The sequence below is a fragment of the Bos grunniens genome, chromosome 19, assembly GCF_055505025.1.
Source record: "Bos grunniens cultivar Pamir isolate PY7600 chromosome 19, Bosgru_T2T1.0, whole genome shotgun sequence".
Lineage (NCBI taxonomy): Eukaryota > Metazoa > Chordata > Mammalia > Artiodactyla > Bovidae > Bos > Bos grunniens.
In genome coordinates this window covers 56352124-56373513 of record NC_141183.1, presented here as the reverse complement: position 1 = coordinate 56373513, position 21390 = coordinate 56352124, and the positions used below count along the sequence as shown (strand labels likewise).

General features: G+C 41.1%; 1 protein-coding gene across 3 annotated transcripts in view; it reads left to right on the top strand.

Moving 5' to 3' along the window:
• ANKFN1 (ankyrin repeat and fibronectin type III domain containing 1) overlaps positions 1-21390 on the top strand; it is a 480938-nt gene that overhangs the window by 305993 nt on the left and 153555 nt on the right. For all 3 annotated transcript variants that reach the window (XM_086355670.1, XM_086355668.1, XM_086355667.1), the window contains exons 4-5: positions 8526-8727; positions 12474-12684. In XM_086355670.1, coding sequence (XP_086211796.1) covers positions 8542-8727; positions 12474-12684 — 397 coding nt within the window. In that variant the 5' untranslated portion in view covers positions 8526-8541. The remainder of the gene's footprint in view (positions 1-8525; positions 8728-12473; positions 12685-21390) is intronic.

Below are 21390 nucleotides of genomic sequence, written 5' to 3'. Positions count from 1 at the left end.
TCTCAGGTATTTTACGAGAATCCTCTCTCATCTGGGAATGCCTGTGATCTACTACATCCCCAGGAATGGGTCAGAACTCTTCAAAGTCTTCTTTGGACATCTAATTCTCCAACATTTTATTTTAAGCTTTCTGGTTATCTACTGTTTGTTACCACTCTTATCCGCCACCTCAGACAGCTATAATATTAAGTCACCACGGGTGTTTGTTTTCAAACACATGCCCCAGAGGAAAAGTTATTTGCACTTGGTGAACTCTGAGTTAGATCAAATTTTAAAAAGCCTTGTGAGTGAATTCTTTCAGGGAACCACCAGACATGTCAAAAAATGACAGTTCTCTCAAGACGGGTTTTATCTCTATCACCATTCTGCACCATCCATTGGCTACCAGACTACTGTTTAGTCTTCAAGGCTACCGCTGAGTTGATAGGAGTGAAGCATGTTTTAAAATGCCACAAAGCACACTATTCTTAGCAAATTCAGTTACTTTTCTTGAATAAACACTTCCTGCATTGATGCAAAACTTTGGTTAATTTCCTGGGTTTTGAAAAATTAATTCGGACAATTTTTGCTAAGAAGAGGATCTTCAGCAGTCCTAATTTTGGCATTCCCACTGTCATACTTTTCTTTTGCTTTTAATATCTCTGTAAAATGTTTAATTAGGTATACCACTTGTAAATGGCAATTTAAAAATCTCAATTGGAGAATTTTATCTTTTATTAGGAAAAGTAAACCATTTGAATGTATTGTGCTCACTAATAATATATTCAGTCTTAACCCTACTCCTTCATTTTACATTTCATTTATTATATTTTCTACTTTTATTTCTTTTTATTTTTCAAGTATTTTTAGACTTATTTTCATTCCCCCCTTCCCCCTAATAGTTTGAAGCTCTACTTACTATTTCTGTTTTACCATAAGTTACCATAAACATACAGATTAAAATATATAAATGTATTTTTATCACAATAAAGGCTAAGTAGTACATGGAGAAGGCAATGGCATCCCACTCCAGTACTCTTGCCTGGAAAATCCCGTGGACGGAGGAGCCTGGTAGGCTGCAGTCCATGGGGTCACGAAGAGTCGGACACGACTGCACGACTGCACTTTCACTTTTCACTTTCATGCATTGGAGAAGGAAACGGCAACCCACTCCAGTGTTCTTGCCTGGAGAATCCCAGGGACGGGGGAGCCTGGTGGGCTGCCGTCTATGGGGTCGCACAGAGTCGGACACGACTGAAGTGACTTAGCAGCAGCAGCAGTATAAGTACATAAAATCAGATTTCAAGACAATGTTTAAAACAAAGAAAACTAAATTATTACAGTGTACTTTGGTGTTTCTACCTTGGGAAAAAGACTTGCAGTAACTTTAATAATTGCTGCTATTTATTGAGTGAGTGTTATGCACCAAACAGGATGCTAACCTTTCAGTTGTGAATTTATTTAATCTTCACAACTCTGTAATAAATCTTTTTATACATAATTAGACTAGCTCAGAGAATTTTGTCAAAGTGTCCAAAGTTACATCAATTACAGATAACAATATCATGGTTCAAGCTTGGCTCTGCCAAATTCCAGAGCCAAAGTTACTCTGCTTCCCAAATGCTTGCCCCTTTACATGGTGAAAATTTAAGAGCACATTTAGTTGGGAGGGGGGCGGTCGTGGTGTACATGTTTATGAGAACAGATAATAAAAAGTTGTCCTTCTAAGTATCTCTCATCAGACAAAATTCTATGTATAAAGGAGAAAAAGAAAATATGATGGGTGAAATCTAGAAACATGGAAACATGCTAAAGGATGGCCTGGAAGGAAGGGACAGCTAGGATGGTATGAGAAGGAACTCAAAGAAAGAGAAGAAGCCAGTCTCTTCTGAGTGAAGGGAACAGATGGGAAATGAGCAAAGACAAAAGAGGCCACGTGGGTAGGTGTCATCAGTTAGAGGCCAAGCCACTAGAATTTGATCAATCGACAAGAATGTATTTACTGGACTCCTGGGCACTGAGAGATACTAAAGAATGTATGCTCATTTGGGGAATGATAATGATGAGGACAAGACAGATGGCTCGAACTGGGGCAGTAATGCTGAAGGAAATGACTAGAGGCAAGAGGAGGCAGAAATAAATAAGACAATCCCCATGTGAGCTAGCTTGCACATCAGATATCTGACATTTCTGTGAGAATGGTAAGATATAGAGGAAATGCTATAGTTGCTATTGAATTATAGGTAAAAGATTTGTGGACAGAAGGAGAAAGGTGCCATATCACCTGCCCTTTCCATTTCTGCTCTTGTGTAAATTAAAAGATTATTGAAGATGAATGAAAATGCACCCCCAGGTACATACATTACTACAGACAATGCTTTACATCCTCTTTCTAAATGTAAATATGGCCATTTACATAAGACTAGGTAGGGCCATTTACATAAGACTAGGTAGGGCCTAAGACATAAGACTAGGTAGGGCCTAAGACTAGGTAGGGCCTGATGAAAACTATTAATATCAAATAAGTCTAGTCTCCTCAGTAGGCACTAAGAAGTCTTTATGTTGAAGAAAATTACAAGCAAGATTTAATAGGTGCCTAAAGACGTTCAACAATGTAATGAAGAGGGATCTCCACTCATTAAATTGCAAATAAGTCAAGGTTAGTTGGTGCTAGTGGAAATGGAACCCAATTCAGAGGCATGAGCAGAAATAAGCTTTCTGGGTCGACCCTTACTATATAATATATAATAGATTCTCAGATGTGCATTTATTTTCTCCAAAGTATCTACTGAATATATTCTACAACAAAAATGATAGCTGCCAGGAGTCTTCTTATATTCTAAGCTCTTTACATTCATTATTTCATCAAATCCCCGCAACCATAATACATTGTTGTTACTGTCCCTATTTTATAAATGAGGAAAATGAGATTCAGACAACTGATAAAACAACTGACTCAATATCACATAGTCAGTAGATAGAAGAGGAACAATTCACATCTTCAGTTCAGTTCAGTCGCTCAGTCATGTCCGACTCTTTGCAGCCCCATGGACTGCAGCACACCAGGCCTCCCTGTCCTTCACCATCTCCTGGAGCTTGCTCAAACTCATGTCCATCAAGTCAGTGATACCATCCAACCATCCCATCCTCTGTCGTCCCCTTCTCCTGCCTTCAATCTTTCCCAGCATCAGGGTCTTTTCCAAGGAGTCAGTTCTTCACATCGGGTGGCCAAAGTATCGGAGCTTCAGCTTCAGCATCAGTCCTTCCAATGAATATTCAGGACTGATTTCCTTTAGGATGGACTAGTTTGATCTCCTTGCAGCCCAGGGGACTCTCAAGAGTCTTTTCCAATACCACAGTTTAAAAGCATCAATTTTTCGGTGCTCAGCTTTCATTATAGTCCATCTCTAACATCCATACATGACTACTGGAAAAACCATAGCTTTGACTGTTATGGACCTTTGTCACCAAAGTAATGTCTCTGCCTTATAATATGCTGTCTAGGTCAGTTATAACTTTTCTTCCAAGAAGCAAGCATCTTTTAATTTCATGGCTGCAGACACAATCTGCAGTGATTTTTGGAGCCCAAGAAAATAAAGTCTGTCACTGTTTCCACTGTTTCCCCATCTATTTGCCATGAAGTGATGGGACGGGATGCCATGATCTTTGTTTTTTGAATGCTGAGTTTTAAGCCAACTTTTTCACTCTCCTCTTTCACTTTCATTAATCTGTGTTATATTTCTTTTACCCTGAGACAGGCACCTTTTAAGTAGTGGGGAGATAAAAATTAATGCTTCGCAGTCTTTGTTCTTATGAAACATATAGACAAGCTGGGAGAAAGAACGCCAAACAGTTGGGGTGGGATAAAATATTTACTGTAACAGGCATATACTGAGTGAATGAGTAAAGAAACACACACATTTGCCTGGAGGTGTCAGAAACTACTTGAGCCTACACTTTAAGAATCAGCAATTGTTTTCCCAGGGGATGAAGGCACAGATGGAATTTTAATGCATACAACCAGTGCATACAATGACCCAGAGGTAGGAAAGAGTTTGAACTATTTAGGAAACTCTAAGGCGGTCAGAAAGACTGAAACATAAAAAGTAGAAGTACAATATCAGATGAAGCTGGAGAGGCAAGCACTTGTTTGTCAGGCTGAAGAAGGTAGGTAATATCTGTAGGAACTGGAGAATCATTGAACTCTATCCTATGAAGAGTTTGATCAATAAAAGAGATTTTACAAGATATTATTTCAGAGTCCATAAGGCTAAAAAAAATTCAAAAACTGGAGATGTCCAGGTCACAGCTAAATGGTAGCAATACAAATAGAAGACACTATTAGAAATTTGAGGGCAGGTGGTGGGGAAGGCAGCAGCATGTTCCAGAGACCTGGGTGCAATGCACCAGAGGTTGCACCAGGATAGAGGCACTTGGCACATCACTAACTGCCTTAGCCAGCTATGCCATTCTTGCATTTGTTCACCCAATACATATATGCTAGGCAACCATAGCCTTGGCAACATTAGTATTTCAATAGCAATACTGACATAATGGTGGATGGCTTTTGAAATCCATGGCTGACCTCCTGAAAATTGACATCAGGTATGAGTGGTAACCCACTGCAGTACTCTTGCCTGGAAGATCCCATGGACGGAGGAGCCTAGTAGGCTGCAATCCATGGGGTCGAGAAGAGTCGGACACGACTGAGCGAATTCACTTTCACTTATTGGAGAAGGAAATGGCAACCCACTCCAGTGTTCTTGCCTGGAGAATCCCAGGGACAGCAGAGCCTGATGGGCTGCCATCTATGGGGTCGTACAGAGTCGGACACGACTGAAGCGACTTAGCAGCAGCAGAAGCATGATGTTGGTGAATTGCTTCTTAAATTGAAGAAAGTAAGGAAAATCACTAGGCCATTCAGGTATGACCTAAATCAAATCCCTTATGATTATGCAGTGGAAGTGAGAAATAGATTTAAGGGACTAGATCTGATAGAGTGCCTGATGAACTATGGACAGAGGTTCGTGACATTGTACAGGAGACAGGGATCAAGACCATCCCCATGGAAGAGAAATGCAAAAAAGCAAAATGGCTGTCTGAGGAGGCCTTACAAATAGCTGTGAAAAGAAGAGAAGTGAAAAGCAAAGGGGAAAAGGGAAGATATAAGCATCTGAATGCAGAATTCCAAAGAATAGCAAGGAGAGATAAGAAAGTCTTCCTCAGCTATCAGTGCAAAGAAATAGAGGAAAACAATAGAATGGGAAAGACTAGAGATCTCTTCAAGAAAATGAGAGAAACCAAGGGAACATTTCATGCAAAGATGGGCTCAATAAAGGACAGAAATGGTATGGACCTAACAAAAGCAGAAGATATTAAGAAGAGGTGGCAAGAATACACAGAAAGTGAAAAGTGAAGTCACTCAGTCATGTCTGACTCTATGCGACCCCATGGACTGTAGCCCACCAGGCTCCTCCGTCCATGGGATTCTCCAGGCAAGACTACTGGAGCGAGTTGCCATTCCTTCTCCAGGGGACCTTCCCAACCCAGGGATCGAACCCAGGTCTCCCGCATTGCAGGCAGACCCTTTTAACCTCTGAGCCACAAGGGAAGCCCCAAGAATACACAGAACTGTACAAAAAAGATCTTCACAATCCACATAATCACAACGGTGTGATCACTCACCTAGAGCCAGACATCCTGGAATGTGAAGTTAAGTGGGCCTTAGAAAGTATCACTATAAACAAAGCTAGTGGAGGTGATGGAATTCTAGTTGAGCTATTTCAAATTCTGAAAGATGATGCTGTGAAAGTGCTGCACTCAATATGCCAGCAAATTTGGAAAACTCAGCACTGGCTACAGGACTGAAAAAGGTCAGTTTTCATTCCAATCCCAAAGAAAGGCAATGCCAAAGAATGCTCAAACTACTGCACGATTGCACTCATCTCACACGCTAGTAAAGTAATGCTCAAAATTCTCCAAGCCAGGCTTCAGCAATATGTGAACCGTGAACTTCCTGATGTTCAAGCTGGTTTTAGAAAAGGCAGAGGAACCAGAGATCAAATTGCCAACATCTGCTGGATCATGGAAAAAGCAAGAGAGTTCCAGAAAAACATCTATTTCTGCTTTATTGACTATGCCAAAGCCTTTGACTGTGTGGATCACAATAAACTGTGGAAAATTCTGAAAGAGATGGGAATACCGGACCACCTGACCTGCCTCTTGAGAAACCTGTATGCAGGTCAGGAAGCAACAGTTAGAACTGGACATGGAACAACAGACTGGGTCCAAATAGGAAAAGGAGTACGTCAAGGCTGTATATTGTCACCCTGCTTATTTAACTCATATGCAGAGTACATCATGAGAAATGCTGGGCTGGAAGAAGCACAAGCTGGAATCAAGATTGCCAGGAGAAATATCAATAACCTCAGATATGCAGATGACACCACCCTAATGGCAGAAAGTGAACAGAAACTAAAAAGCCTCTTGATGAAAGTGGAAGAGGAGAGTGAAAAAGTTGGCTTAAAGCTCAACATTCAGAAAACGAAGATCATGGCATCTGGTCCCATCACTTCATGGGAAATAGATGGGGAAACAGTGGAAACAGTGGCAGACTTTATTTTTCTGGGCTCCAAAATCACTGCAGATGGTGACTGCAGCCATGAAATTAAAAGACGCCTACTCCTTGGAAGGAAAGTTATGACCAACCTAGATAGCATATTGAAAAACAGAGACATTACTTTGCTAACAAAGGTCCATCTAGTCAAGGCTATGGTTTTTCCAGTGGTTATGTATGGATGTGAGAGTTGGACTGTGAAGAAAGCTGAGTGCTGAAGAATTGATGCTTTTGAACTGTGGTGTTGGAGAAGACTCTTGAGAGTCCCTTGGACTGCAAGGAGATCCAACCAGTCCATTCTAAACTGAAGGACTGATGTTGAAGCTGAAACTCCAATACTTTGGCCACCTCATTCGAAGAGTTGACTCATTGGAAAAGACCCCGATGCTGGGAGGGATTGGGGGCAGGAGAAGAAGGGGACGACAGAAGATGAGATGGCTGGATGGCATCACCCACTCAATGGACATGAGTTTGCGTAAACTCTGGGAGTTGGTGATGGACCGGGAGGCCTGGCGTGCTGCAGTTCATGGGGTTGCAGAGAGTCAGACATGACTGAGTGAATGAACTGAACTGAACTGATGATGTTGGTGAGGATCTGTTTACAGATATGTGGAATAGTAGTCTAATACTACTTGGAGAATGCCAGCAGTAAGTATCCTGAAGGACTCTATCTGGAGTATCTGGGGTGACTAGGGATGAGCCTTTGGGTGTATTTGTTCAGTCACTAAGTTGTGTCCGACTCTTTGTGACCCCATGGACTGCAGCATGCCAGGCATCCCTGTCCTTCACTATCTCCCGGAGTTTGCTCAAATTCATGTCAGTGATGCCATCCAACCATCTCATCCTCTGTCGTCCCCTTCTCCTCCTGCCCTTCTTCTCTCAGCATCAGGGTCTTCTCCAATGAGTCAGCTTTTCGCATTAGGTGGCCAAAGTATTGTAGCTTCAGCTTCAGCAACAATCCTTCCAATGAATATTCAAGGTTGATTATCTTTAGGAGTGACTGGTTTGATCTCCTTGCACTCCAAGGGACTCTCAAGTCTTCTCTAGTACCACAATTCAAAAGCATCAATTCTCAGCCTTCTTTATGGTCCAACGCTCACATGCATGCATGACAACTGAAAAAAAGCATAAATTTGACTAGATGGACATTTGTCAGCAGAATGATGTCTCTGCTTTTTAATATGCTGTCTAGGTTTGTCATAGCTTTTCTTCCAAGGAGCAAGCATCTTTTAATTTCATGGCTGCGGTCGCCATCCGCAGTGATTTTGGAGCCCCCCAAAATGAAATCTACTACTGTTTCCAATTGTTCCCCATCAGTTTGCTAAGAAGTGATGGCACTGGATGCCATGATCTTAGTTTTCTGAGCCTATGGGTACATGAGTACAAATTCCCCGAAAGTCTGGGCACTAGAGTAGTTCAATAAATCTCAGATAACAGGCACAGTTTAACACCTTGAGAGAAGAAGATCTTCAGGAAAAAACCACACTCTCTTATACACCCAACAGAAGATAGCGTGTAAAGTATAAGTGGCAAAATTCCAATTATATAAAGCCAAGAAGAATTGAACAGACACCCTGGCTTAGAGAATTCAGATATTACCTCCCAGTGGGACAGAGATCGAAAGATTTTGAGTAGAGGCTCAAATCATACATATGTTTGTATGTGAATGTATTTGTTTATATAGTAAATGGATGTTGTCATTTCATTCTTGTCACCAATTAGCTGTATGGCCATAAACAAGCTGTTTCCCTTCCTGGGGTTACAGCTTTCCCATCCATAAGGTGAAAAGGCTGGATCTGATGATCTCTGTTCCCTTCCAGCTATAATATTTTATTAAGATTCCAGATGGTTACTGGAGATGATAAAATTCTTTGTCAACTTATAATTACACTATGTAAATTATTATAACATTTGATTTTTCTCCTCCTAGGAATTGTCGTGTGAAGATGACCCAACAAATGCAGAATTTACATCTTTCTCAGTCAAAAAAACACAGCACCCCTTCGTCTCCCAATGCTGCCAAACGCCTGTACCGGAACCTCTCAGAGAAACTGAAAGGCAGCCACTCTTCATTTGATGAGGCCTATTTTAGGACAAGAACTGACCGGCTGAGTCTCAGAAAGACTTCGGTGGTAATAAAACTCTTTTTATTCCCATCTTGGTTTGATTTGTGCAGTTGTGTTTGGATTTAAGAAGATTTTAAGATGATCCTCATTAACTTCTGAACCTGATGTTTGCAAGTTTATAAATGTTGAGAGTCAAGTAAGGCAGGAACTGCACATATATATCTTAGCCAAAGTTGGACTGACTGGGAGATTTTCCCTTTCTTTTTCTTAATTTCTTTTCCTTTATTTCCCCTTAGTTTTTCTTTCTCTAATAAACCGAAGAACTCCCAAAAGAGCAGTTTGACAAATAGAGAGTTTGAGATCAGACAGGCTTTCTTGGGAGATCCAGTGTTCATTCAAATACTGAATAAACAATGAACAATATTCTATTTACTTACTTATAATGTATACCCTATATGCTTTCCAAAGGCTTTCAAGACAGAATCCAGGCAAAAAAAATGCAAATATATTATATAATGGTAAATAAATGGATCAATGATAATAATGGGGGACAGCAAAGGAGTAGGAGAGGGACAAAGGAAGGAAGAAAAAAAAACTAGAAAAAGAAAATAGTGAGGTTAGAAAGAGAAATAGATACACTAAAAACCTAGGCAAATACAGTACCTGAAATTTATCATTACGTTTATCTCTGAGTTCCCAGTCGGTCAAAGAAGAAAGGGAAGGACAGTTGGTAAAAGCATTCCATTAGCTAATAATTGAAAGTATAGCAAATGATACCTTCCTGTTGTAAGTCCTCTGGCCTCTATAAGATACAGTGAATGGAAATGGCAACCCACTCCAGTGTTCTTGCCTGGAGAATCCCAGGGATGGGGGAGCCTGGTGGGCTGCCGTCTATGGGGTCACACAGAGTCGGACACGACTGAAGCGACTTAGCAGCAGCAGCAGAATTATGTAATGGAGAATAAAGAGTAGTACTGGGGATGTTACAGACATTCTCATATGGGAGGTTCTTATATTGCCCCTTGGTAAAAGCTGAGCGTATAACATTAACATGATCAGGAAGGATGTCTGTGCAGGGGTTTATTTCACCATTTGTTTGAGCTTAAAACAGAAATGAGCCCTAGCCTTCCCAGATAGAAGCATACTGGAGTTCACCAAAAAAAGCATGGAGAAGGAAATGACTTAAGAGTGAGACAAACATGATGGCATATGAGAAATTAGACATACTAAGAATCACAAACAAATACACAACTGCGTTGTTCGGAGAGGGAAGCATATTAACTTTGCACTTCGGTTTCTAATTTTTCTCATTTCAAACACATCTTCTAGAAGGACTTGGTTAAGCTATGGCCTAAGCATCAGAGGCTCTTCAGCTTTAGCAAATTGTCGACAAAACACTTTTCCAGTCAGCAGACTGCCATGTGGCAAAGAGAACTGCATACCAAATAGCTCCACCCCTTGGGTCACCATTATCAAAACAAGTATTTGCATCATAACTCTGTGTTTTCCTCAAATTTCATTCACCTGTTATGCACTCAGTTAAGCTGACCTGCAGCCCTTGATGGCAAAAATAGATTTTTGATGAGACTAAAAATAAAACCTGCCAACCTTAGTATTTGGTTACTAAAGGTTTAATCAGACAACCCATACGCTAGGTCAGGACCGCTGGTATTTCAACATGTTTAACCACCAGGCAATTCCTGGAGAAGATACCAGATAAATGTATGGATAGTATATGTGTTGCTCTTCTTCCATGAGCTATAAAAATATGTATTTGAGAGAATTCTAAAGGTTTTCTCCTTTGTTTACTATTAATATTCTGAAAGAAACTTTCAAAGGAAATATATTGTCTCTAGCTATTTTTTTTCTATAGGTGATCTGTAGCCTATGAATATTGAAATTTTGGCCCTCTCAGGCAGCAAAGCAGTTTGTTACCTAATCCACTGAAACCTTCCCTGAACACTACCTCTTGATTCCCTCATCTGAGGTTTCAGAAATGCGAGGATTCAGTGACTGTGACTCCAGGTTGAGAAAGCGCAGAGGTTAGTACAAAGGAGTTAGGGAGTCAGTCTGCAGGCAGTGTGGACCTAGTAGAAATGTGTAAATAGCGAAGGGACATGTAGCATTGTACATTTTAGAAAGATTACCCTTGTATGGAGTAGTGATGGAGGAGTCTCAGACAAGAAACAGGTAGGTCATTGCCATAATCTGGGAACAGTCTGAGCATCAGTCCAGACATGGGGATGGAAGAGGAGGGGCTAACAGAGAAAGGTCATGTACCCTCAATCGCAAGCTAGTCATAATGTAAGTTACCCGTGCTATGTTATCTATGCCAGCATTCTCCATACTATGTTTTGTAGAACATTATTCCAAGACAGTTAAAACAAACACAATGAAAAATATGTTCTGTGGAAACAATTATTTGAAACAGGTCATATTTCTCACCTATGAGAGGATCATAATTGCATATTAAAATTAGTAAAGGCCTTGGGACTTCCCTAGTAGCTCAGGGGCAAAGAATCTGCCTGCCAATACACAAGACACAGGTTCTATCCCTGATCCGGGAAGATGCTACTTGCCACAGAGCAACTAAGTCCATGCACCATAGCTATTGAGTCCCTGCTCTAGAGCCAGCGGGCCTCAACTGCTGAGCCCACAAGCCACAGTTACTGAAGTCCACGCGCCCTAGAGCCCGTGCTCCACAAGAGAAGCCTCTGCAATGAGAAGCTTATGCACCACAGCTAGAGAGGAGCCCCCACAGCAGCACAGGTAGAAAAAACCCATGCAGCAACAAGGACCCAGCACAGCCAAAAATAAAATAAAAGTAGTTTTTAAAAGATGTTAAAACATGATAGTATACAGAAAATTATGTTCAGTCCAGTTCAGTCGCTCAGTCATGTCCGACTTTGCAACCCCATGGACTGCAGCACGCCAGGCCTCCCTGTCCATCACCAACTCCCAAAGCTTACTCAAACTCATGTCCATGGAGTTGGTGATGCCATCCAACCATCTCATCCTCCATCGTCCCCTTCTCCTCCTGCCTTCAATCTTTCCCAACATCAGGGTCTTTTCCAGTGAGTCAGTTCATCACATCAGGTGGCCAAAGTATAAAATAAAATTATTTTTTAAAAGATGTTAAAAATAATAATAATATACAGAAAATTATGTAATGTAATTAATTTTAAAAAATTAGCAAAGACTTTGAGAGGTCTTACAGTAAAATAATGCAATAACTTGATGTAATCTAATATTGACCAAATTCATTTGACCACATGTTACTTTCTTCATAGAACACCTCATAATGGCCTCCTGAACAGTATTCCACAGAAGACTGGTTTGAGAAAAACTGATGTCTGCTCTTATCTATGGACTGTATACTGAATTGTCTCCATGCATCCAAGTGTACAGATCTTTTCAGTGCTCATTAGAAAGATGGAGGGAGGGCCCAACAGTGTTTGCTTTAGAGACCTGGGCGTAAAGGGGCTTCTCTGGTGGCTCAGTCGGTAAAGAATCCACCTGCAATGCAGGAAACCCAGGTTCGATTCCTGGGTCAGGAAGATCCCCTGGAGAAGGAAATGGCTACCCACTCCAGTATTCTTGCCTTGGAAATCCCATGGACAGAGGAGCCTGGTCAGCTACAGTCCATGCGGTAGCAAGAATCGGACAGGACTTAGTGACTAAACCACCACCACCATCATACCACTTATAAGTGGAAATGTAGTCCCTGAAGCAGTCCCTGAAATCTACAACAGCCAGGCCACGAAGACAAGCTGGTCGATGAAACTGTGCTAACCTACTTCATTCTTCTCCAGAACTTCCAGGGCAATGAAGCCATGTTTGAAGCAGTTGAACAGCAAGATATGGATGCTGTGCAGATCCTCCTGTATCAGTACACACCAGAAGAACTAGATCTCAACACACCTAACAGTGAGGGGTTGACACCTCTGGATATTGCCATCATGACCAACAATGTACCCATTGCTAGGATTCTTCTGAAGACAGGGGCCCGAGAAAGTCCACACTGTAAGTAAACTTGAGAATAAAACATATACTATTAAGGCCAGACCCCAGTTTTATACCACGGAAGTAGTCATTACTGGCCGTTGGAAAGAATGATTGACTAACCATAGGCTCTGAAATCCTTTACACGTTTTCATAAACTGTCATGCAGATAGTGATGGTGCTTATATGTCTAAACATCCAGTTACACTTTAAATAGAATATACGGAGTGGTATTGAACAGGAACCTCAAAGGAACTTCCTCTTAAGAATTGAACGCAAGTTTTAAGATATGCAAAATACCCCAAACAGGGCTATAGCACAGGAAGTATACACAGAGAAAAGAATGAGATAGAAAAAAGAATGAGCGTGTGTGTGTGTGTTAGTGTCTTTCTATTCACAGTCAATATGGTGGCTCCATTCATTTATTCACTTAATCAACAAACACCAAAGAAAGGCCACGTTCTAAGTATTTGGAATGTAGTGGTGAGCAAGATAAAATCTCTGCATTTATAGAACTTATATTCCAGTGGAGGAGGTTTCCAACAAGCCAGAAAATAAATCAAGTATAAATTCAAATGGTGATAAACACTATGAAGAAATAAAGTGAATGAATGGGTAGAGATGGATAGAGTGGGACTATTTTAATAGAATTGGGCAAGAGGAGTCTCTCTGATGTAGTGACACTTGCTCCTAGTCCTAGATGATATCAAGGAATGATCCATGAGAAGATCTGGGGGCTAATTCTAGGCAGAGTGAATGGCAGGTAGAAAGGTTCTGAGGCAGGCAGGAATGAGATTGCCATGTTTCTGAAGAACAAGAAGGCCAGAGTGGCTAAAGCAAAATGAACACAGGGGAGAGTGATGGCCGAGGGAGACGTCACCAGGACCAGATCGTTCGGGATTAGAGAGGCCATGGCGAGATGCTTCACTTTGATTGTGTGATAGAGACATAGGGAAACGGTTTAAGCAGATGAAAGACACCTTCTGGGGAATTCGCTGGCAGTCCCATGGTTAGAACTCCGCACTTTCACTGCTAGGACCCAGGTTCAATCCCTGTCGGGGAACTAAGATCCTGCAAGCCACATGACGTGGCAAAAAAAAAAGAAAGACATTCTGCTTTACGTTTTAAAAGATCCCTGCAGTGCTCTGCAGAGAAGACACAGTGATGAGAGCAATTGTGAAATTGTAAAAACCAGCTAGGAGGCCATTCTAATGGTCCAGGAGACAGATGCCAGTTACTTGGATTACCACAGTGGTGACATTGATGGTGAGCAGGGGTGGAATTCTGGATGTCTTTTTTAACAGCTTTATTGAAATATAATTTACGTGCCATACAATTCACCCCCTTATCATGTATAATGTAAAGATTTTTAGTTGCACAGGCTTGTGCAACCATCACCACAATCAATTTTAGACCATTTTCATCACCCCCAAAGAAACCCCATACCCTTCCGCTATCACACCCCCAACTGCCCACTCCTCTCAGCCCTGGACAGCTACTGTGTGTTCCTATAGATTTGCCTATTCTGGACATTTCACATAACTGGAAGCATTCAATATGTGGTCTTTTGTGAATGGCTTCTTTCTGAATGTATTTTGAAGTAGAGCTGATAGTACTTGCCAAAGGGAGCTGCTCTGGGGCCATCGACCCTGCCCAGGAGTGGATGGGATAAAATCACACAGCCCTTGCCCTGTGCCAGGCACTATTCTGAGCACTTTACATGTATTGACTCCTTTAATCCTCACACAACATTCTGAGGTAGGCACTCACATTCCCCTAGGTGCAAACTCTCTGACCCAATGACCACAGTGGCTCTGAGCCACCGTTTTTATGTTTCCTAAAAGAAAAAAGTAAACTCATCAAATTGTTAGTTTGACTAATACTGATTCACTCACTTCCAAGTGGTGAGACCCAGAAGGCTGAAAGAGAAGAAACAAATATATAATTAGAGGTCACATCTATGCTCCTAAATTTCATAAAACCCCGCCACCCAAAGACTAGGTACAGAGGCAGATCCTTGTATCAGAAAACTCTTTCTTTTAAAAATGCTAAGCTCACCACATCCATGTCAAAAAGAATGAGGACTTGGGTTCAGTAGCATGGGGCTCTTCAGTAAGAGCTCCTTCGTCAAAAGTGCAGCTTCTTTTTAGTGGAACTGGAAGGTTTGGATGGATGGGCAAAGAAGGATGGAAGAAATGAGAAAGGTTTATTTGCTGCCTTCCAATTTATGTTGCAATAATGTCTGTCCCAAAGATCCAGTGAGAGAGCAGTGGAGAGAGAATCAAGGGGTCTGAACACAGAGAATGCAGACTGAGCCCCATTCTATAGGAACAAGGAGACCATTCATCCAGATGTTGCCTGCACCGAGCTGGATGAAACATTACTCTTACTTACCTGAGACGCTACAAAAAATGTCTGCATTTTCCACGAAACCAGTAAGACTCCCAATCCCCCTCAATCCCCTTTGTGCATAATTAAATCTCCATAAAAGAACCCAAGTACTAAATATCTAGTTAAACCAAAAGAAAATTCATTGAAAAGATCCCTGGTTTTTCCTCATTCCCTGTGGGATGATAACCACATTATCATCACCAAGTTGTAAAGGATAGTGAGAGAGAAACCCAGCTTTTAGCCTCCGGGTAATATGATACCTAAGGCACCTCGGCCACCCAAAAAGTTAAAGAGACAGGATCGTGTATAGACTCCCACGTGTGGAAGAATGGCAAAGGACAGCTGATTGAGGGCCTATGAAATCTCCACGTACATTCTCTCCAGTTTTCACACTGGCCCTTCAGGATAATGTTATTAACTCCCTTTTGAAGAAGAGGAATTTGTGATTCTGAGAGGTTATGTGACTGACCAAAGGTCACACATTGAGCAAATGAATAAGGGCGTCAAGGATTGAAGTCCAAGTGTGTGGGATACCATACCTGGGGTCCTGCTGTGCAAATTTATTCTCTTTGCAAGTAACCAGTATGGAAGGCTGTGGCCACTGGGCCCCTTTCCCTTTTCCTTTTTGCTATTTGCTAAAATTCCATTGTGTGTTTCTTTGTTCTGTTCTGTGCCCTGAGCTGCTATTTCTGTTGGAAAAAAAGCAGGAGAGAAGAACACAATCTGTTTTCAGGGATTTTTAATTCACTTTATATATCAAGTATAAAAGAAATCAAATTGCTTCTGTGCGTGAGTATGAGTCAGCCCATGAGAAAAACAGTCTGGCAGCTAGAACCAGGTAAGCAAGCACCTGTGCAAACCGTTCCACAGAAGCAGTAGAGGCAGGATAGAAGAGTAAAAATAATACCACTAACAATGAGGTCTTCAGTTCTTAGAGTATTTTACACATTGCGAAAATGCTTTTGCTTACATTTGATCCTGACCACTGGTTTGTGAGATGAGAGTTGCCCGAAATAACAAAAGACCAATAATTCATCCAGTGCTCCAAAGCTAATAAGTGGTGGACCCACAATTTGAACCCAGATCTTCTATATTAAATGCTTTGGTATTTAGTATTAAATGTATTTAGTATTTAGTATTAAATGTTTTAGGTGTTTGTAGAAAAGTATTAGCCCACTTCCCGACACAATGTGGATATTCAGTTCCTTTCTTCCCTGACTCTCCTCCACCTGTTCCTCTTCTATTGCCTGTCAAATATTCAGGATTTCTAACAGGGTAAAATTTCTGTCTTCCCTTCCCCTGTGTGTTCCCTTCTGAAAACAGCCCAATACTCTTTTCATTATGCCAACCAAAGATTTCGACATAATTCAGAAGAAAGTCCTCTGTATTTGTCTCCATTTCAAAACAGGAATCATAAAAACACACATATGTTTGGGGACTTAACCTCCTAAGCCATTGGTCAGGCACATTGTCCAGGTTTTAACCCCTCCATTCATAGAGCTATATGGAGCTGTTCTTAATAAACATGACTCGAAATTCAGCCATGAACATTTCCTTATTCGTAAGCGAAGCGCCAGAAGCGGCCACCCAAATTTGCACACTGCCCTAAGGTTAAATATATACAGAACTTCAGCCTGCTCATTAGATGAATCAACTGTCTTTATTTGGCAACTTTTTTCTGTTCCTCCCACCTTTAGGTGAGCAGCACAAAGTAATATTCATTCCTTCTAGAAGAAAACATCAGCCATTATTGAAGTAGAATCCCACATAGGTGTGCCGAGCTTAGGAAACAGGCCCAGAATCTCAAAGGACCAGACCTAGGAAAACTAATGCACAGAGGTACTTCAGGATACCTGGGAACTATCTTTTTGATTTTTTTACCTGCTCAGTATCCCCCTTGCTATAACACATACTCAGTTGAACCACTGCTGTCTGAGAAAGACTTGCTCCGTATCTGAAAGTCCCCTGTCATAAACCCCTCCCTTATTCCAACTCATATCCTGCCCTCCCCTTGGACTCACACTTCCACAGTCTCCAGAGGAGTTTACTGAATCATCGGTGCTTTTCTGAGGTTGCTACCTACTTGGCATCATTTAGGCTTTCCCCATGGACAGAGGAGCCTGGCAGGCAGAGTCGGACCTGACTGAGTGGCTGAGCACAGCACAGCATAGGCTGTATAAACAGTGATCATAAAGAAACTAGTTATTTTTGGACACCTACCATATGCAAATCTGGCCACTCACATGAATGTTATCTCATCTTTCGATCCCAACACCTGGCACACAGTAGGAGCTGAGAAATTTTCAGGTGAAATGTTAAGACCTGTCTTATGCTGTTGGGAATCACAGGTATTGAATTTTAGCACACATACATGCGCACTCACACACACAATGCATGAAGAAAACTTTGTCTTCCAGTAATTTACACTGTGGGGAACCTTCTGTTGCTGCTATTACTGTGTCTTCCAGGCACTGTTTTGAAATTTGGTTGCAGACATAGCCTGACTTTTTGTTTTTACACTGATTAATCACATGGCAGACTGTTCTTCTTTCTGCCCTTTCCTATAGCTGCATTCTCCCTTCTGCCCCGACCCTCTCCTCCCTCTCTGCATTCCACTGTGAACTCCTCTCTCTTGCTTTCCCTTGGATACTGCCTGTGGCACTAGGAAATGTCTCCCAGCATTAGTTATGTTCCGTTACTTCATAAAATGCGATCGCAGAGTAGCTGTCATCTGAGTGTGGTGCAGACACCAATGTCAAAATCTGGCAGCCTTGTCAGGATGCACCACTCGTTTCTGCAGTAGTCGAGGGTCCATGCTGGTGCTGGGACTGGTTCAGGGCACGTCTAAGAGGTGTGACTATAAACTAATGAGGCTGGCTTTATGTAAACAAACACACCAGGAAGGCTACAGTCCACACGAACGTTATCCTGTAACAGGGTCCTCATGGGAGACCCCACGCTTGCCTCAACAGTGCTGCCATTGCCCTAAACACTTCGAGATTTGTCCTCAGAGCCAGTTTATGAGAAAATCTGACTCGTTGCTCAGAGTCACACCTGATTTTTGTTCCAAAACAGCATTGCTCAGCGTCATCACCCTCCCTGTTTACCAGACGTGGCTTCCAATGATTTAGAGAGGTTTCCTGAAATCAAATCCACCCTCAAAAGACAATGATTTTCAGCCATTAAAACTATGTAAAGGACAAGGCTTAAGCAGGTCTCTAGAATGTGTCCCCAGATATTTTTGTCTGCTTCATTAAAATAGATGTACAAGCCATCACCCTGACTTATGAACTGGCTCCTCCTCAAACCTTATCCCATACTGCTCAGCCCTCACCTGTGATATGCAAACCTCCATTCCATTCCTTAAACACACCTCACTATCTTATTAGAGGGCCTTTGTATGGCTATTCTCCATGCTTGAAAAGATTGAGTGCTTTTAATCTTGATCATTACATTGCCAACTCTTTCCTAACATTTCAGTTCAAATTTCACATCTTCAAGAGAGGCTTTCTTTGGCCACCAAGTCCAAGGTCTAAAGTCTCTTTCTTTTTTTTTTTTTTCACCTTGAGTTTATGGGGATCTTTAGTCTCTTTTAGCAATTTAAAGATGTTGGGAGCAGCAATAGAAAGTATATAAAAAAAAGATGTAAGGCAAGAACTGTTCTCCATATCCACTGTTTTGGGCATGGGAGGCCATTTTTTTAAACAAGATTTTACCTATTTCATTTTTATGTAGATAAGTGTATTAGGCTAGACTTTGCTGTAGTAACAAAAATACCCTCCCCCAATTTCAGTGAACTTACCACAAAGGTTTATGTATGGCTCATGCAAGCTTGCTTGGGTTCAGGCCACCCTCCCTGGGCAGTTGACCTCCATGCTTGAGTGAGAGGAACTGGGTGGCATAGAGTTATACATAGGTCTTAAGAGTTTATTCTGCAAGTAAAGCCACTTCTAATCACATTAGTTTATTTTAGTTTTCTGCATAGCACTGAAATCACTATACAATATTTTCTCACTGTTTTGATTTCCTTATTTTCTCTCTCCTCTGCATTAGAATGTAAACTCCAAAGAGCAAAATTTGTCTCATTGGTCACTCTATCCCCATCAAAGAGTAGGCACTTGATAAATATGTGTTTAGTTGAACTGAATAAATCCTAAGACTACTTCTACTTCTTTTGAAGGGTGTGAATACCTTATTAATTTCGAAGGGAATAATTTTACTAAATATCAAGTGAATTTACCTCTTTTATTTCCAAATAATTTTTTAGACATCAGGTGTCCATAGCCTAAGTTCCAGTCACTTGCTTTTCAAGAGTTGATAACTGTTCTTTCATTCTTTTCTTTTTAATTTTTAAATATTCCTGCAACACTGAATGTATTCTCCTTTCCCAAAATTAAAACATGCATAAGGTATAAAGACACCTTTGTTGGCCAACCCAACACCACATGTGCACATGCACACACTCACTGTCTAGGCTTCTGTCCCTCAATTCGACCAACATAACCACTGCTCTGCTCTAAAGACAGGATTGCGCCAGAGGATCCACTTCCAAACTTACTCAAGTGACTGCCGGTGAGAGCCCTGTGTTCCTTCCTGTATGCGCCTTTCCATTGCACTGCTCCCTATCACGGCAATTGGCTTCCCCTGCTGCTGCTGCTGCTGCTGCTAAGTCGCTTCAGTCGTGTCCGCCTCTGTGCGACCTCATAGACGGCAGCCCACCAGGCTCCCCTGTCCCTGGGATTCTCCAGGCAAGAACACGGGAGTGGGTTGCCATTTCCTTCTCCAATGCATGAAAGTGAAAACTGAAAGTGAAGTCAGTGAGTCTTGTCCGACTCTTAGCGACCCCATGGACTGCAGCCTACCAGGCTCCTCCATCCATGGGATTTTCCAGGCAAGAGTGCTGGAGTGGGGTGCCATTGCCTTCTCCCTGGCTTCCCCTAGAGGACATTATTTAAGAGAGAGAGAGACCAACCTAGATAGAAGCACCAGTCTCTTTTGTAACCTAACACCAGAGGTGGTATGTTATCACTTTTGCTGAATCTTGCTGATCTTGATGCCCAGCGCAGATCAGCTCTGGTACAAGGTGTGAAAACTAGGACAGCGAGATCACTAAGGGGTCTCTTAAAGGCTGGCTCCTCTACTACCTATCTAAGATTGTTGAGAATCAAACGCAATAGGTTTAAAACATTTCCCTGGCACGTTGTAAATGGTCAAATAAATTGTTAGCCAATATAACTCTCAGAAACAAAATAAAACAAGCCAGGATTTTCTGGTAGAGAATTTAAATATTTTACCCATCTGTTGTATGGTCTGTGCTGTGAAAACACTGTCCAATATAAGCACTTTTTAAAGTTTGTAGGATTTTGTGTTCTAAAACTACACTGTCAGGCATAGACATACGACTGTTGAGTACTTGAAATGTGTCCAGTCCAAATTAAAATGTGTTTTAAATGTAAAATTACAATGAATTTTTAGGGCTTAAATACCATATATATATAATTAATAATTTTATACTGATTCCATGTTGAAATGATACTGTTTGGATCTATTAAGTTAAATATATCATGAAAATTAATTTCACCTATTTCTTTTTGCTTTTTTAATGTCACTACTAGGAATTTTTAAATGATGAGACACACTATATTTCTATTGGACAGTACTAAAAAATAAGCAGAAGTTACAGCTATCTTATTTCATCTTTAACCCCTCTATGACATTATGGAGAAATCTGCTTTGGATATTCTAAATAAGTTCTTCAATTATTTTGTGTGTTTGTTTCAGAGAAAATGTCCATTTGCCCCTTGGAGTTTGGGAGACGTGGGCAGAAAGTCTCTCTATGTCAATAGCTCTAGCTTCTTAAAGAGCAACAATTACAATATACACTATATAATGTGGACTTTGTGTGTCCACATTCTGCTGAAAGTATCAGAGAAAAACATTCCAGAGCCCCATGTCCAAGTTGTAGTGAGTTCTAAGAGAAGAAAGTTCACAGTAATTGAAATGAAACGTTCAATCTCCAAATCACTAAAACGTTTTGGGAATCACACTCTCAAAGTCCTTGGGAAAACCTGAAAATTAGACAATGGGTTGAGACCCAGGTGAATTTTGAGCCCTGAACCTTATTAAGACAGGGAAATTGCAACTTATGTTTTGAGTTTTTTTAATTAAAAAACATTTAATTATTAAAATATCTCTATATTACTTCTTTTGACATTCCTAGCTGGAAACAAGTCAGTTGTGAGGTTGTTAGAAATCACAAGTCATTTATGATCAGCAAAGATAAATTTTATTAACTGCTATTCTTGTTTGCCCAGAGGATATTGGCTTACAATGCAA